Source organism: Suillus subalutaceus (assembly GCF_016647625.1).
Source record: "Suillus subalutaceus strain FC151 chromosome Unknown DFJ58scaffold_36, whole genome shotgun sequence".
In the NCBI taxonomy this organism is placed as follows: Eukaryota; Fungi; Basidiomycota; class Agaricomycetes; order Boletales; family Suillaceae; genus Suillus; species Suillus subalutaceus.
The window spans coordinates 57,922-74,455 of record NW_024540285.1 but is presented as its reverse complement, the minus strand read 5'-3'; the positions used below and the strand labels follow the sequence as shown (position 1 = coordinate 74,455).

The following is a 16,534-nucleotide window of genomic DNA, read 5'->3' as shown; positions in this document are numbered from 1 at the left end:
GCTTCATGGAACCGACCTTTACCAGGGGTGCGACTAGGTTGGTGAATAATGTGTCACTAGCAGCAAGGAACTCATGGTGAAACATAGATTATCCCAAACAACTCATTCCCGGATGCGAATGGCACATCTCACCACTCGGTGGGTCCTACTTCGTCGACCACAATACTCGGACCACATCGTGGAAGAAACCAGCGCCAGAACGTCCGCCAGGGAGCTTGAAGCCGGAGTGCATCATCGAGGGTAACTCCAAATTCATTTCCAGCCTTGCCTGTTTGGGCACCAGTTGCAATATACTAAGCGCGTCAGGCGATGGTTCAATTCGTCAGTGGACAATAGATGGAGAGCCAGTGGGAAGGCCATGGAATAGTGACGGACAACCAGTAAACTCAATGGAAATGTCTCCTGATGAATCAATGGTCGTAAGCGGAAGCTCAGATGGCAAGCTACGACTGTGGAACATCAAAAAGGGCAACATGGTTGGCGAACCATGGGAGGGGCATGATGGTATAATAAGGTGCATTGATTGGTCTCCCAATGCCCAGGAGGTAGCAAGTGGATCGGAAGACGGCACCATACGACGCTGGAACCCTGATACTGGCCGACAAATAGCACCACCGATAGAGGCCAGCCGTGGGAGGGTTTTCGCTGTCAAATACTCTCCACAAGGGGACAAGTTCACGAGCGGCGGGGAGGACAAGGTGATCTGCATATGGTCAAAGGACGGGGAGCTGCTCCTGGAGATCAAGGGCCATGACTATGAGGTGATGTCGTTGTGTTGGTCCAAGGATGGTGCACACATTTTCTCTGCATCAGTGGATCGCACCATTCGAAAATGGCAGTCGATTGATGGGAAGGAGGTCGTTGTTTTTCGAGGTCATACTAAAGGCGTACGCTCCCTCTGTCTTTCCCCCGATGAAAGCCACCTTGTCAGCGCGGCAAGGGACCGCTCAGTACGCGTTTGGGACCTCAAGACAAATCAGCCAGTTGGCGACCCACTCTTGCACGACGACGATGTCTGGGCTGTTGTCATTTCCCCTGATGGAAAATATATCACCAGTGGTGGATTGGATGGAAATATATATATATGGAGCCCGGAGACAGCGCTCAAACATACAGACGATGATCATGTGAGTGTGTCTATGTGATGTCAGGGTCCTTTCTAAGTGTGGTTTGGTTGTCATTCAGAGTGCGGATGAGAGCGATACAAAACCAGACGCGAAGCTCAAGGCAAGCGGTTTCCGTTCCTTTTTCTTGTGGTATCTTACTTCTTTACCAAGGAACGTGCGAGACATGTACAGCAAACGGTTGTAAGCCTCATCCTTTCCTCATTTCATTTCGTTAGATCTCAATCCCCGTTTGGTCTCCGAGCAGCAGCCCAACAACAGAGGCTTGGCAAAATATGTCAGTATAATCCTTCGTTTCTCGGATCTTGCAAGTCTAACATTCGTACAGGGCAAAGACTTCTGGCACGCTGATACGAACAGCACTCCTCGTCCCGCAGCTCCTCCTGCGAGTTCATTGCCTTCCCTTCGTTGGCGTAATTTGCTCGGTTCACTGCGTTTCAGCACTCGACCTCTAAACGCGCCGCAACCGATACCACTCCAGCCCCGGCGTTGGAATTTCAGCTCATTTCCTGTCGGAATTTCTAGACGTGTAGTCGATGTAGCTCCCTGTCGCGAAGAAGATGTGAGCGCTCGACAATGCCAATATCTGACCCTCTTAACAGATTTACAGAGATATGCTATTACCCCTGAGACTGACGCTGAAGCGGCTGCAGCTATGCAACGTACAAACAGCAACGAGGCTGGAAGTTCAACGCAACCAGAACAGCCTCGGGCTGTGCCAGGGACACAAGTATCTCAAGAGCAACCAACAGGAACGCAAGGCTCAAGTGGTGGGACGGGAGTTGTTTCTTATGAAGTTAGGTGTTGCGGATTGTTTTTTAGCTGTGGTCGTCCTACCTCACATCAATCATGATTCACGAGGTCATCTACTAAACTAATTACTTTAATGTTTTCTCTTGAAGTTGTGGGCTTTACAGACTATTTCGCACCCGGCTATACACCTCGTGAGCGTTACATTTTACTTGTCTATGTAGATGAAAGCCATACAGCTTCTCAACTTTACAAGATCGTTTCCGTTTTCAAATGAATGGCCCATCTTATTACTAGGGCCTGGTGGACCAGGTTACTAGTAGTGCCACGGCTAGGCTACGACCCTTAGTAACTCTGCGACAACCCTACCGGCGGGTTATGTTCGCGTTTGATAATTACTATCGTAGCGGCGCAAGCGCCAATCCCCGACTCCGCAAGAAGACACAGACAATATTGTAGATCATTTATACGGTTTCGGGCCAAGACAAAGAAGCCACCAAGAAAAACAATCACTTGAACCTACTCGACCATAGTATATTTGAGCTCATCCTTATCAAGCACAGCGGTAAAAGAATATTTTTAGTGGGCGACTGGCCAGTTGCCTTCAAGTTATCCATGGCCTTTCTTTTTTCCCTTCCCATCCTTGAGCAAGTCCACAAAACGGGCTGTGTGTACTTGGCGGTTTATTGATGGACGCCCCTTCGAAGGTAGGCTATGTATACAATCTGAAAGCGCTTTGATAGTTAGCTTATGAAGCCTCTGAACTAAATGACACAAACTTATGGCGGCGGCGGTCGACAGAGCTTCACAAACCTTTTTTCCATACATATCACCGAAGTACCTTGCCAAACGAGGAACGAACTGGCTACCTTCTGCAGTGATTGGGGTGCGGGAAAGTAATGTTTGTACTTGATCCTTGCTCGAATGCATTACTCGTAGTCGGGTAGCAACGAAATGATATAGCACTGCGCGCACACGATCGTTTTTCGTTTTTCCTCGCGGAACAGAGAGACGAGAAACACACTCAACCAAGACACCATCCAGGAGGACCGATAAATGCCGCTTTTGAATTTCCTCGCTGTGGTATAACCATATTGGGTAGACGTCTAGGCTAGTCTTGAAGGCACTGACAGACACTTCTCAACAGAGAGAGCTTCACGAGAGGAAAGCTTGCGAAAGACAACACAATGATGGTAACCCGCGTCTGCAAATTCACTTGGTGTCATGGTCGTTGGTGGCATATAGTGATACAAACACCGTCGTATGAAACACAACCATGAAAATTTGACCAGCGGCCGCACTTCGAGCAACACAAAGGATAAGATCTAGATTTAAGCGAAGACTTCAACCATGTGCAAAAACTTTCGGATGTTTCAGAAAACGCAAGATTAAATTGTGGATAATAGAGGGCATCATAATAACGAGGATAGTGCTTAACATCATGGGGCTTATCGCAAGGAAGACATCGTCCTTCATCGAGGACGCGAGCCAAACGACAGGGCAACTTTGTAAGAAAACCCCTGAAAACACACGAGCTATACTGCAATGAAACGAACGAATTGAGAGGGAATTATACTCACATGTGCTTCAGTGTATCTGCAAGCGTTTAATTGAGAAAGAAAAAGGCTAGCGCAATACTTTCCCACGCCCACCGTGGGGTCCGTTTGCAACCATTTGCTTGGCCACAGAACCCTCCTCCACTAAAGTGGAGTCGGGGAATCTCGGCGCATGTGTTCAATTTGGACTGGATGCATGATGTGTCACCGCGGTATATTACATACAAAGACCGCTCATGCTGACGAAGCTTGTTCACGAGAAGTATGATATCTTTGCCTGTCGCCTCTCTAAACAAAGCCTCACTGAGGCCTGCTGCGGGGTCCCATGCATCCACTACATGCAGTAGAACGTCCGCTTTTTGCAATACCTCACGGAGAGATTGAAGTCCTTCAGTGACCGGTATGACAGGTCCTGAATTCGAAGGCTCTACAGATTTCTTTTTGGATGGCACTAGAGGTGCAGGACGAATGGACATAATGCCATCAAAGCCTTGCCCATCATTTTGATTTTCGTCGACGTCAACATCCGTGATGTTTTTTTGAGAATCCTCGGCGTCTTCGGCGTCGAGTCCAGTAAGAGCAGGGCGTTTTTCATTTTTACGTCGCTGCTTTTCCTCGGTGGCCTGTAGTGCAATCAAATCAGTAGGGGAAATCTCATATGGATTAGTGCTTTCTTACTTGACGTCGTGACTCTGCAACTTCCGCGAGTATCTGATCCTTGTAGGGAAAATTGTTCGGGATTCCAGGATCTTTTTTGGATTTTTTCTGGGCTACACAAAGACTATGAGCACAAGGAGATAAACAGCCGAACAGAAAAAAATATTGATGCGAGGATGACTGTCTCAGAACACTGAACGAAGCAGTTTGCCTATAACAATGCATGGGACTCACTTTTTCCAGCAGCCTGTTCTTTCCGGGCCTCTTTCTTAGCTTTCTTTCTGCCCTGTGAGACCTTATGCTTCAACTTTTGACGTTTGTGGGTCGTCCCTCGCTTGGAGGTTTCTATTCCGCGGTGTCGATATCACGAATGAGTATATTATTTTCATAGAGTTGATTAACTACATACTTTTACGAATCTGGGGCATAGCAAAGTGTCTTGCAAGCGCAGGCTGAAGTCACTCGATGCAGCGAATATGAATCCCGAGTACTGATGTGCTATAGATGTCAAATCCGAGTTGAAGAAGTCTTGGGCTAGCACACTATATCGGGTTATTTTCGCAGTGATTATTAATCCTGTCATGTGTTGATTTGGGCTAGATGCATGTGCAGGATGTGCCGCATATTACATACAAAGGCTGTTCATACTAACGGCTACTATAGCTGAGAACTTGGTCTAGCGCCCTCGTGAACGTTGAAATCCACTTGTTCCCATTTAATCACCAGGTGTCTGGGATATCGACATGCATCATGCGTTGCTCATTCCAGATGTCCGAGCCTACATCTTCGCCTCTATCAAGGAAGATAAGCAAACGGGTCGTTGTACCTTTGCCATACTAGCTAGAACCTGCAGTGCCCTCAGTGAGGCCTCTCTGGATGCTCTGTGGAGCGAACTGGATAGTTTGCGTCCGTTAGCATCGTGCATTTACGCCACAAACACTATACCACTGAGCGATGAGGCATGTCTATTACATTTGTTTACCACGTTTCAAGCTGAATCATCACATTCTATCTCACAGCTCACGATTGAAGCTAACGATGACACGAGACCAGATTACTCTGTCTTCGACAAATATGCTCATCGTGTCCGCAGATTAGACCTTTCCGGACAACAAAGATTCTGGAGACGCAATGGTGGTTACCCATCTGTCACCGAGGATTTAGGCGCATTACTCTATTATCCACTGAACTCCCCTCTCCTACCAAACCTCAGGCACTTAGCTTGGGCACCTGGGATGGGTCTCAATTTGCTTCGCCATCTGCTCGGTCCACATTTACTATCTCTGAAGATACCCAGCCACCGCTGGAGCTCAGCATCTACTCTATTTGCCCTGACCAAAATTCCTGGACTTTGCCCGAAAATCAAATCACTGACACTGCAAGTTCACTCTTGGGATGGACATATAGACTCGGAATTAACTCAAAGCACACATTGCATATCTCGGGTAATCGGTTCTTGGGCCAAACTCGAGGAGCTGGATTGCAACCCCATGACCTTTGAAGGTCTTGTATGCCTGTCTGGGATGGAATCTCTCAGAATTCTCCGTCTGCAAGTCAACTCCGCATCCGTCATTGACCTACCTCCAGACTCGCTTTCATTTCCATCGCTGCAAGCTTTCCAGTTCCAAACTGACACCTTGGACACTGCTATCACTCTTATGAAAGCAATGAAAAGCCTTCCTAAATCTTTGAAAATTGACGTGTTTGCAGGGCGCTCCCGCAGAGGAACTTGCAGTCCGGAAATTGTCGGAGTTCTCCTGGGCCTCGTCAGTCGAGATGCATTGTACCACGAACTTCGACATTTCAGTCTGAATCTCCCATTCCTTCTAGGAGATGATCCTGACAATGTCTCTGGGATCCTACGACCCCTCTTCGTGTGTCGTGAACTTCGCACACTGTCCATACGAATGTCATCGCCATTCACTCTCAGTGATGACGATTTGGAAACGATGGCTTACGCTTGGCCACTGCTCGAGGAACTCGAGCTGATCGATTTACGACCACGTGTAGCGACTCAGACTCCCCCTCCACCCCCACCCCCACCTCCACCCCCTCTTCCACCCAATCCTCAACCGTCTCTACCACCCATCACTACCGCGGGTCTTGGCCAGCCAAATCAAGCTCCACAACCTCCGGTGGTTACTGTAATGGCCCAGCACCACCACGTACCTATGCCAATACCTCTGGCAAACGCTGGTCAGGCGAATCAGTTTCCGTACCTACCTGTGTTTACCATTCCCCCTCCAGTATTTCCAGTATTCCCAGCGTTTCCCCCACCAGACCTTTTCTTCCCCATCAGATCACGAACCGCTGAAATTACTTTTCACGGCCTCATTTCGCTCTTGAAAATATGCCCAAATCTTTACTACTTTGACCTAGCGCTCGATGCTACCAAACTGGATGATCTGCAAGGTGATAATCCAGGCGGCGGAGTTTGTAATCGACTGGTCAAGTATGCCAGGCTTATCGATTCGCCCATTAGCGATCCTGAGGTGGTGGCTCGCATCCTCTTCGACATACTTCCTGAGCTTGATCCCCTTGCGGGGCCAAACGCTCTACTGCCAGCTCCACCTCAAAACATGCCTCCACACAATATGGTTCCTCAAAAGTGGAACATCGTTCGTCAGAGAATGATGGAACTCAGAAACGATGCGAGACATGCTACACCTCAGCCTGTTTCCCAGATATAATCCAGGCGTATTTGTTATGTATAACTACGTATGAATTTCCCTGCTGAGAGTCTATATCATGGCTCGACAGTCTTCATACATGATAACCTTCAGGCAGATTACTATATGACCGGTGTGCGTTTCTTGTGTAGTTACTTAATTGTACCAGTTACCAGAGAAATCTCGGGACATTCACGGGACAGACGACGTACGATTTGACCATTGATTATGGTACTTAGTCAAAGTACTTAGAACCATTGGGTTCTTACGTACCCGTACCTACATGTACATGTACATCAAATTTGAAAATAATGATGGCCGATGCTTACCAGCTAGTCAATGTAACATCTCGAGTTGCCAGACACTCGTATGCTACCTCTAAGCATGACTAAATCGCTGCCGCTAACCTCCGTAAGTTATAGTTATTTTCCTTTTTCGTTCAATACTTAAGTTGTGTTTAATTCGCGCCTAGTATACCGCAGCTGTTTGTTCGTGGCGCTGAGGAACTGAGGCCTGAGGTATCATCTGGTTACTTCTTGCCCACCTTCTTTTACTAAAATATTTCCTCTAGCTCGCTTACAGCTGACATTGCGAACAACAACTATTGAATTGTCGAAATGCATCACGCGCTACTCGTTCCAGACATCTTAGATCACATCTTCACATTTATCAAGGCTGCTGATAGTGAGCAAGTCAGCCGCCGGACTCTCGCAGCACTCGCCAGAACCTGCAGCGCTCTCAGTGATCCCTCACTGGATGCTCTCTGGAGCGAGCTACGTAGCCTGTACCCATTAGTGTCGTGCATCTACGATGCTAACGTGAAGTTGAGCGAAGAGGCACGTCTTCGGTATCTATATGTTGCTCCTCACGCTGATCCGCTTATCGAACAGGACACGTCAGAAATCGACGCTGATGCGGGACCGGATCTATCTGTTTTTCACAAGTACGCGTATCGCGTCCACAAAATAGAGCTTTCTGGATACGAAGGGGGCTGGAGAGTCAGAGCTGTCCCTGATGACCTAGGAGTGTTCCACGTTCTTCAAGTTCCCACTCCACTCCTTCCCAATCTCACCCACCTGGCTTGGAGTGATGAACTTAGTCTTGCTCTACTCTGGCCACTGCTCAATCCACGTTTATTATCTCTTCGCATATCAAGCTTTCAGTGGAGCCCGAAATCCACCCCGTTACTCCTGTCCAAAATCCGGGGACTTTGCCCGGAGCTGAATACGCTGGGATTGACATTTTATCTGTCGGAAGGATGCGAAACTAAAGCCGAAAGTTGCTTATCCCGAGTAATTTGCTCTTGGAAGAAGCTCGAGGTGCTGGACTACAGCCCCGTGGGCTGCGAATCCATCCTCAACCTTTCCGCACTGTCATCGCTCAGAATCCTTCGGTTGCGCGTTGACAACATATCTGATCTTGATCTGCCCGTAAATTCGCTCTCATTTCCATCGTTGCACACTCTCCAATTTCAAGCCAACAGCCTAGTAACTGTTCATTCCATCCTTCAAGCTATAAGGAACTTGCCCAAATCTATGGATATTTTCCTTCCGGTGTACAGGTCGGGGGGTGTTAGTGTGGAAACGATCGAGCCCATTCTGCAACCCATCGGTCAAAATGTGTCTTGTAGCAACCTTGAAGAATTTCGCATGAACGTTCCCCTTCTGAGCAGCGGTGTCGTCAACAGCTCCAACGTACTCCGACCCCTTTTCCTATGCTGCAACCTTCGTGTATTGCGCATAATGATGACGCCATTGTTCTTGCCCGCAGATAATGATCTGCGTGCCATGGCTTCTGCTTGGCCACTACTGGAGGAACTTGAGCTGTTCGACTGTCGCAATCTGTACCCACAGGTTCCTTCCCAACCCTTGCCTATTATGGACCTCCCCGATGATGATTTCCCACCTATACCACCCCTGCCTGTTGGACTACCACATATGTCCTTTGGTCCAATGATGTCAATACACCTAGAGGGAACGGCACCGTTTGCAGATTTCAACATGACTGACCCACGTAGCAATCAGAATCCTGGAATCACCTTTCACGGTCTCATTTCGCTTCTGGAGTTGTGCCCCAATCTTCACTTCTTTAACCTGGCTATCGACGCCACCAAGCTGGACGGACTGCGGGGTGATAAACCAGGCGGTGGTGTTTGCAATCGACTGGTCAAATATCCCAGACTTGTTGATTCTCACATCAGTGACCCAGAAGCGGTTGCTCGTATCCTCCTTGACATACTTCCCGAACTTGAGACCATTTGGGGGGAAGGTTCCCCTGGTCCTTTTACGACCATGTTCAACTCAACACTACCTCAAGGATGGGACCAAGTTCACGAAATAATACTAGACTCTAAAGCATCCAGAGGGTTATGACGTAGCCACAATGGCTCGACTCCGGCAACTTTATTTCACTATGCCATGTGCGCCTCCCAGAACGAGTGTACGTACTTTAGGACTTATCACAGTATGTAGATACACATATATTGTACTAGTAGGATGTTTTCTGTTGTTGAATGAAAAGCACTCGCATGATAAAACAGCTACGAAGATAATAAAGTGGAAATAGTACAGATGTGACCTCTGAGAATACAGGGGGGTAGCATACGTAGCTAAGCATTTGCCATCTCAACGTCACCTAGACCGTCACCATTATTTAGTAGCGTTTCCGCGGCGAGTTTGATAGTAGCAATCTTGGCTCGCATAACAGCAATTGCTTCTGGAAGTAGACGTTGTGGAGGATAAAATCCTTCAGACTCTATGTTAACTATGCAGGGATATCAGTCGAAGCACACGAAACGAGGAAAGGACACATACATAAGAAATGATCTCGAACTCGAGCAAGTTGAGCGCATCCTTCAAACTCTGGATGTCTGTACACTTCTCTACCCATCGTCTCGTTTCGCGTTTTCTTACTGTCCACGCTGACAGCTTTCGTTTGAGGATCTACTCGAATGACACCCGGCGAGAAGCATTTTTGAAATTTTTCTGCAAGCTCTCGAGGTACGGGCTTTTCTGGGTTCAAAATCACCAACGGTAGTAGACGATATGACGCCGTCGCTGTTACTTGGAGTTTAGACATCCAGCTACTGCTCCTTCAGAGTGGTCGCTCACCAACTGGACAGAATTTTGCGTGATCTTTCCCTACTCCCTTAACAGCATGTAGCTCCATGTCAACTTCTTGCCCAGGCCGTAGTTTTGTCAGCACAATGTTTAAATTCGTAGGTGCAGGGGGATTATCTGCCATAACAATCTCTTGTTCTCCTTGTGGAACCCATTTCAAATGTGAGGACAGGACCTCATGGTTGATATACATCTTGCTTGGGTCTGTGGTATCTTTTGGCGCATTCTTCCGACGCTCGCAGGCAACTTGTAACCGGAACACGAGTGTATTGCGGTCAGTGGCCTGGTCATTTTGGCCTGTCAAAGGGATTAGCATGAAGAACATCCATGGCAAATTTTTAACTAGCTTTGTTTCATATCCATGAGGGCCGGATCGACGTTTAGAGGCACGAGACCTATCCGCTGTGCAAACACTTCATCGACGACAACCGAAGTGTTGTCCCAAACGTAAACTCTTTCGACACAGATTGTTGGAACCTTGGGAGAGTACGTCAGATGATCGCACTGCGAATGAAAACTAATTTGACTTGCCTCGGCGATCAGTATTCTCCTATAAGCATTTGCGATTGATGCATCCACACCTACTAGGTCAAAATCGATGGATCGGTTCGATAATCTTTCTATTTTGACGGTCAGTCCCTATCCTTGCAAGGCCGTGGATTAGTCGAATGCAGATCGAGTTTTAGGGCCAAGACGCACCTTCTTGAATCTCTCAAGGTCCCATGAGTGGTCCTCATCTGGGTAGTGTCCAGGAAAGTTCGTGCTGGAAACATGGGAGACGCGTTCTGGGTGAACCCCAACGTGTTTCCTGGGATCATATGTGATTGCTGGCGGCATACCTCTAGTAGATGTGCATGTGAGTATGTATGGCAGAAATTTTTGGACCCAAGATGGAAATAGATGGAAATCCCGTGACCTCCTGCGCGCTCCTTCACAAGTTCACTACTCTGAGGTCTATAGTCGGGTATAAGAACTTGAATTACAACAGACCAAATCTACATTAATACATCATCGTATGCACACCTCCCGCCCTCCAGACTTGATTTTGGGTTAAATCGCGCAGATCCTGTCTGGTGAGCTGCCTATCCCATGTGTGTTTTCCGGCTGGTGAGTTGGTAGTTTGTGGCACGGTGGCTTGGTTTTGGACGTTCAAGTAAGCCTTATCGATCAAGCTGCAGATCTCCTGGTCACAATAACGAGTATATTAATATCAAGTAAATCGGCAGTACAACTACTTACGATAATCCATCTTTGGATCATCTCGTCATCGAAACGCAGCTTGATTTGCATTGGAAAGAGCAACCTGTTCCGCCAGTCAAGTAAAAAATCAGGGTGTATAAGGAATACAGATTGGAATGTTGCTCGCAGCACCAGGAGATGAACGAAGCGATACTGGTATATCGATGATATGTTGTCCAATAAGGTGTTTATGACGGAAACAAATAGATTGTGAGGGATAACGCCACACGAAACAAGATCGCCATATAAAGCTGCCACATTGAACTGTTGGTCTTGAATAGCATCGAGTGTGCCGTTAGTTTCCTTCAAACCAGTCGCATTAAACATACACTTGGAATCGTCCGAAAACTATGGAGTGGTTTGGCATATCAAAATTTAGCCACGAGAGATCGACATACATTACGAAAAACGTCGAGTAGAGTCCACGTCGCAAATGTTTCGAGGTGCACTCCCACAGCGTGCATGACATGCCAGTCGGTCATATTGAGTTCTATGAGAACATCGTGTATGAGCAGTGCCACGGTCCGGGTGTACTGGAGTCGAGCAGTTCCGGCGATGAATAGTCCCTCAGCCAATAAATTTGGGTGAATGAATGTGGCGTTCATCAACGAATGCATGATCGAGCAGGCTTCATTGTGGATGGACAAAGGATGGCATATTCGGGTCATAACGTGTTGCATCCTACGGAAATAAGACTGTAGGCATTGATTCAATGTTGGTCTCGTCAGTCTAATACCCAGAAGATGCCAGTTGGCTAAATATTTTGGTGATTGCTCCTCAGCTGATGTGTCTGCCGGCCTCGGTGGCGTCCATGCCCGAGGAGCAAAGCTTGATTTGGACCTAACGGGGATCATGGGCCTTCCTGGCGAAATGTACCACGAGAAATTCTTGGCAGCATTATCTCTAGCCAAAGTAACGGCGTCTGTGTTGCAAATATCAATCATGATCGGGAAGAGGTGAGGGTAGAGTGAGAGAAAGGTGAGTTTCGATGTTCCACACAGCGGGGTGACTTATATGCTTGGTTGATAGAATAACGAGCCACATTCTGTGGACAAGGTCCACAGTGGTGGCAGGCTTCATGGGTACATGACACAAAAGATGTTGCCGGTGATTGAGTGGCACGTTGAATGTATATGTGCGTTGTGCAACCAGGACGAATGTTGACATTGCAGCGATGATATGCACGTACTTGATGGGATGCATCCCCATGCATCGTGGGTGAAAGTGGTGCGAGGTGTGCGGCTTTGTTTGGCAAACCCCTTGGATCCAAATAGCCGCCAGCCTGCCGTAATATCTTGTCCCAATTGAATATAATGACTTCTGTCAATTGTGCTACATGGCAGTGCGATGGTCGGAGTTCAAACGTTCAAAAATGTCAAAAGTCGTGGTGATACCATGAGGTAAATTACCAGTCCACAAGTTATGCGATAAGATTGTGAGGGATCAATCTCCGGATCCGAGGCCGCAGTGCAGATAAACTCACATGCGCAGATAACCACGAAAGCACTGAAATTACGCATGTACAAGAAAGCAAATGAAAAATAGAAAGCACACATTGCACATCGACCGATTAATTGGGTTTCCCCCATACAATACTAAACCTCTCTATCATACAAAATATCGCCATCACCACAAGGGACAGAATATCCACGATAATCCACATGCACCTTAAGCTTCAGGGCTCGTTCATCTCTTTCTCTTGCCGACAGCACGAAAGCCACGCGAACCACATCATTGTCCGGAGTTGGAGAACATCCTCCTTCCACGCCATGGACTGGTTTTGCTCTCGGAATTCGCGTGTCAATTTCTCGCAGCGCGCAATGTTCTCGGGGCTGACGAAATCGACTGCGACTTTGATACAGTCCGCGAGATTGCACACCTGCATTGCAAATCGTGATATGAGCGTCAGAGCACAGGAAAGGCGTAAATGACGAACCTGATGAGCGCAACCGGCTGGAATGAATATGGCTTCTCCTGGTTTTTGATATACCCGATGGCTCTTGATGCCATGCGTATCATACAGCTCTTTCCGTAGCTGACTATCCAGGTAGAACTGCTGTGAGTGGATCGGGTCGTGTTGATATGAGCCCTTGAACTTCCTCCGAAGGAAACTACGCAGTTTCTCGGCATCTTGGGCACGGAAGAGGTCCCATACCGCGCATCCTGGTTTGCCATCTGGCGTAGTAGATGCGTATGTCATAATATTTACGGCATCAGCCATGTCCATGTGAAGTCTTGTCGACCCCTTGCTGCCTGCTGACTCGAACGACGACATTGCGTTGTACATCTTGGGTCCTGGAATGAAGCTTCGATGAGCAGCCAATCTTTATTCGTGGTCATCTTGATGCTTACCCAAATCCGGTGCAACTGTATTGCTGGGGAAATGTGAAGCAATGTTGAGGGTTCCATCCCTACGAACATAATTGGGCACGGGAACAGCCCGACTGAAGTCCTCAAAAAGTTCAGGAAATGCGGTCTTGAAATCTGTTGACGGTGGCCAATCCTAGAGATACGCACTAAGCGTGTGTCAGGAGCCACGGCCGCGATACACTCACCTTGAGCTTCCAGCACTCCACCCGCCCTTCATATTTTCCGAACCACGAAAAGAACTCGCCTACCGTCACGCGCTTATTCACATCGCTCTGGCACTCCAAAATGAGGCAGCTCTGAGAGGTGTACTTCTCTACGAAATACTCAGGCGTCCATTGAATCTGGAACTTGGACAGCAACTCGGTGACCATAATTGGATCTCCTTTAGCCCACAACGGGCGGAAAATTTCCTCAGTAAGCTGTGAATCCGCGATAGTGGTGGTCGGATGTGAGGGTATTTCACTTGAGGCAAAAGAACTCTGATCAGCGGACGATGGCACTACGGGGGCTGACAGCGGTAGCTCGGCGACCTGTGAAGCAGATGATGCAGTTATTGGCGCTGATTCTGGATGGAAGACGCCGTCTTGTGATAGGCCGTGTTGGGGAGCAGAGGAGATTAACTGCTCTGGCGCTGATGCGGATACCTCGCCGCCGATCTGTGAATCTGAAGCCTGGGCAGAGGACGAAGTGCCCCCATTCGCCTGCGCTTGCTCTACCTGCAGTAATGGATCTATTGATCCGGCATCAGGAAGTGCATCATTATCCGGCTCCTGAAGCATGGCTTCCATATCTTTAATCGCTTGTGCAAGCTCGGCCTTACAAAAGCGCGACATCGGTGAAAAGTCCTTCGCATGATGCTCGTTCCGCCGCGTGCAAGACAAGAAAAATGGGTTGCTATGAGCGTGTTTTTCTCGGCGGGCCTGGAGAGCAGCGATCTCGGCCTGGCTTGCACCAGGTTTATCTTCGGTGAGATCTTTCACTTGTTCAAAACATTCTGCACATGCTTCTCTGCCGCATAATCGACACATCCAACTGCTGGAGAAAATCGAGGTCATGCAGGTATCTGTGATTAAATATTATTAGGCAAATACGAAAAATAAAAGGTCGCGTAACACTGACCACAAGTGGCACGCACTTCGCTTTCTCGAGTCCTCCGGATGATCTCTGGGAAGTTCAAGTGTTGCAGCTCCTGAAGAAGCGTTGGGAGAAGAGCCTGAGCTATCGTCCTCTAATTACTCAAATGGTCAGACTCGACATTTCGTCAAAACTCAGAACGGATTATCTCTCACTTTCGTTCGCCGTATATGCGTGGGGGTCAGCGAGACATTCCAGCTCACGGGAAAACTCATGCTTGGTGCATCAGGTCGCTGGTTCTCAACGAAGCTGACACCAACAATATTTCTCTGATTGTCTTTCAAGAAAAATCGTATGCCTTGGAATCTGCATGTGTCACCAGCCCAGCGACGCGTGCACGATACACAACGCGGGAACTGTTCAGATCTATATCGATTCGACATGCATCGAGCAAATTGTAATTCGGGGTGCAGCTGAGCTGCAGCGTCGGTGTTTTGTCCATGATCGCCCGTCACCATGCGCATTGGAGCTTTTGAATGTCAATAGTCATTAAATGTCAGCGGAAATAGCGGTTTACCTTCTGCTGTTTTATCTTTGCCCTTGTCGGTAGGGGGCGATGCATAAGAAACAGTCGGCATCAACTGGGCTAAAGGATAGTTAGCAACCGTAGTTCCACCCACGCATCAACTGACCGTTTTGGGCCGCAATCTGTGCAGCTTCGCTGCGCTTCTTAGCGTTATAACCCCGCTTGGATGAACCTTGGGTATATCATCAGCCACCATGCAAAATGACATACGAGATGTATTGTAAATGTACCATTTCCCTCCGTAGCCTTTGGCTTGGTTTTTGCCTTCTTGGCCTTCGGTGCCTGGTCATCTTCAGTCGACGGACGCTTTTGTGGGGGAAGCGGAGGCGCGTGATACAGGAAAATTCCTGCTGGTGGATGCATGGGGGCCATCTCATAAATCGGCTGCCCTGGTAAGGGAGCTGTAAAGCGGGCCGCTATACGAACAGAAGCTCTTTCAGCATGCTGCAAGGCTTAGGATCGGCGTAAATTGAGAAAACGGGAACAGGGATGATCAAGAGATGATAGTTACATGAAGCAGGATGACCTGGTGGTAGTTGTTGAGGATGGTAATTTTGTGCGGGATGGAATTGAGCTAAGTGCAAAGTCAGTGGCGCAGTCATATGGGTCAACAGAGAATAAGCTAACTGTTCGGTGGATAGTCGCCCGATAAGGCTGGGGTAGACAAAGGAGTTGAATAAGAATTCATGTGCGCCTTGCATGCTTACTTACCTGTTCGCTCGTCTGAATACATTGGTGCGACGATGGGAGATCCATAGGGAGGATTTGACATATCTGCTTGAGATGGCCAAGAATTTGCTGGCATTGCATAATTTGCAGCATCATCCATCCTTGATCTACCCTGGCGAGGTATCATGTCACCATTAGGTTCCGTAAGCATATGATGATGAGGTGGCAATGGATATTGTCGAGGTAAAGCTGGCCCATTGTCAATTCTACGTTTAGGTACAGACTGGTCGTCACTGGGCTCCCAGCTTGCTGCTCTGAGATGGAAAGAGGAAGCAGAGTCTATTGGCTGATTATAGTTTGGCTGTGGCTGATGTGGAGGATGTTGATACTGAGAAACAGGGACAGGCGATGAAGGATGAGTAGCATGGGAGTAGACTGAGGAGTCGGATGATGGATTGAGCAGCTGACTGATGGAAGTCCTCCTGTGGGAGTCGTGCATTGTATTCATCGTTGGAGTTTAACGATGAGAAGAAATTTAAGAGGAGGGAAAAGAATGAATCCGCTTGTAAAAAGACGGACTTTGGTGTAGAGAAATGAGGTGTTGGGAGACCTCACCCAAATCCTCTCACTAAGTCGGCCACGCGGAGTACGAAAGAAACCTCCGGTGCGGCGAATGCCGCAAATAGGTATGTTTAGGCTGATTTCTCTGTTCGAGAAATAA

The 16,534-nt window shown here is 48.0% G+C and overlaps 6 protein-coding genes across 6 annotated transcripts; 2 read left to right on the top strand and 4 right to left on the bottom strand.

The window, feature by feature from the left end:
- Positions 1-3,209: 3,209 nt before the first annotated feature.
- Positions 3,210-4,614, bottom strand: DFJ58DRAFT_291260 (uncharacterized protein). The gene is made up of 3 exons (XM_041379698.1): positions 4,497-4,614; positions 4,109-4,432; positions 3,210-4,053 (listed from the first exon to the last, which is right to left on the bottom strand). Exons 2-3 carry the CDS (start codon positions 4,310-4,312, stop codon positions 3,481-3,483), a joined length of 777 nt encoding a protein of 258 aa, XP_041245281.1. The 5' UTR covers positions 4,313-4,432; positions 4,497-4,614; the 3' UTR covers positions 3,210-3,480.
- Positions 4,615-4,734: 120 nt separating this feature from the next.
- On the top strand, positions 4,735-7,078 carry DFJ58DRAFT_781054 (uncharacterized protein). Its single transcript, XM_041389769.1, has 3 exons — positions 4,735-5,046; positions 5,107-6,911; positions 6,969-7,078. The coding sequence occupies exons 1-2, from the start codon at positions 4,831-4,833 to the stop codon at positions 6,775-6,777; spliced, it is 1,887 nt and encodes a 628-aa protein (XP_041245280.1). The 5' UTR covers positions 4,735-4,830; the 3' UTR covers positions 6,778-6,911; positions 6,969-7,078.
- Positions 7,079-7,373: 295 nt separating this feature from the next.
- On the top strand, positions 7,374-9,420 carry DFJ58DRAFT_875891 (uncharacterized protein; the record flags this gene model as incomplete). Its single annotated transcript, XM_041394433.1, has 2 exons — positions 7,374-8,599; positions 8,774-9,420. 2 exons carry the CDS (start codon positions 7,374-7,376, stop codon positions 9,126-9,128), a joined length of 1,581 nt encoding a protein of 526 aa, XP_041245279.1. The 3' UTR covers positions 9,129-9,420.
- On the bottom strand, positions 9,247-10,801 carry DFJ58DRAFT_291201 (DNA-directed RNA polymerase). Its single transcript, XM_041379697.1, has 6 exons — positions 10,575-10,801; positions 10,407-10,514; positions 10,223-10,352; positions 9,867-10,172; positions 9,570-9,812; positions 9,247-9,519 (listed from the first exon to the last, which is right to left on the bottom strand). The coding sequence occupies exons 1-6, from the start codon at positions 10,710-10,712 to the stop codon at positions 9,365-9,367; spliced, it is 1,080 nt and encodes a 359-aa protein (XP_041245278.1). The 5' UTR covers positions 10,713-10,801; the 3' UTR covers positions 9,247-9,364.
- A 540-nt stretch (positions 10,802-11,341) lies between these two features.
- On the bottom strand, positions 11,342-12,341 carry DFJ58DRAFT_781047 (uncharacterized protein). The gene is made up of 2 exons (XM_041389768.1): positions 12,144-12,341; positions 11,342-12,092 (listed from the first exon to the last, which is right to left on the bottom strand). Exon 2 carries the CDS (start codon positions 12,056-12,058, stop codon positions 11,483-11,485), a length of 576 nt encoding a protein of 191 aa, XP_041245277.1. The 5' UTR covers positions 12,059-12,092; positions 12,144-12,341; the 3' UTR covers positions 11,342-11,482.
- Positions 12,342-12,606: 265 nt separating this feature from the next.
- DFJ58DRAFT_781045 (uncharacterized protein) lies at positions 12,607-16,467 on the bottom strand. Its single transcript, XM_041389767.1, has 12 exons — positions 15,856-16,467; positions 15,772-15,798; positions 15,656-15,718; positions 15,375-15,596; positions 15,251-15,316; positions 15,136-15,204; positions 14,774-15,087; positions 14,604-14,712; positions 13,670-14,547; positions 13,467-13,617; positions 13,051-13,409; positions 12,607-12,993 (listed from the first exon to the last, which is right to left on the bottom strand). Exons 1-12 carry the CDS (start codon positions 16,319-16,321, stop codon positions 12,790-12,792), a joined length of 2,928 nt encoding a protein of 975 aa, XP_041245276.1. The 5' UTR covers positions 16,322-16,467; the 3' UTR covers positions 12,607-12,789.
- Between the last annotated feature and the right edge of the window lie 67 nt (positions 16,468-16,534).

Bases quoted from the DNA above. Each gene is read 5' to 3' on its own strand.
- DFJ58DRAFT_781047 (XM_041389768.1), bottom strand. From the start codon at position 12,058: ATGATTGATATTTGCAACACAGACGCCGTTACTTTGGCTAGAGATAAT.
- DFJ58DRAFT_291260 (XM_041379698.1), bottom strand. From the start codon at position 4,312: ATGCATTGTTATAGGCAAACTGCTTCGTTCAGTGTTCTGAGACAGTCA. The intron at 4,054-4,108 runs GTAAGAAAGCAC...ATTGCACTACAG, and splicing joins TTGCAGAGTCACGACGTCAA to GCCACCGAGGAAAAGCAGCG.
- DFJ58DRAFT_291201 (XM_041379697.1), bottom strand. From the start codon at position 10,712: ATGCCGCCAGCAATCACATATGATCCCAGGAAACACGTTGGGGTTCAC. The intron at 10,515-10,574 runs GTGCGTCTTGGC...TTGCAAGGATAG, and splicing joins ACCTTGAGAGATTCAAGAAG to GGACTGACCGTCAAAATAGA. The intron at 9,520-9,569 runs GTATGTGTCCTT...ATCCCTGCATAG, and splicing joins AGTTCGAGATCATTTCTTAT to TTAACATAGAGTCTGAAGGA.
- DFJ58DRAFT_781045 (XM_041389767.1), bottom strand. From the start codon at position 16,321: ATGAATACAATGCACGACTCCCACAGGAGGACTTCCATCAGTCAGCTG. The intron at 14,548-14,603 runs GTCAGTGTTACG...ATTTAATCACAG, and splicing joins CGAAGTGCGTGCCACTTGTG to ATACCTGCATGACCTCGATT. The intron at 13,618-13,669 runs GTGAGTGTATCG...GCGTATCTCTAG, and splicing joins TGGAGTGCTGGAAGCTCAAG to GATTGGCCACCGTCAACAGA.
- DFJ58DRAFT_781054 (XM_041389769.1), top strand. From the start codon at position 4,831: ATGCATCATGCGTTGCTCATTCCAGATGTCCGAGCCTACATCTTCGCC. The intron at 5,047-5,106 runs GCATGTCTATTA...TCTATCTCACAG, and splicing joins CTATACCACTGAGCGATGAG to CTCACGATTGAAGCTAACGA.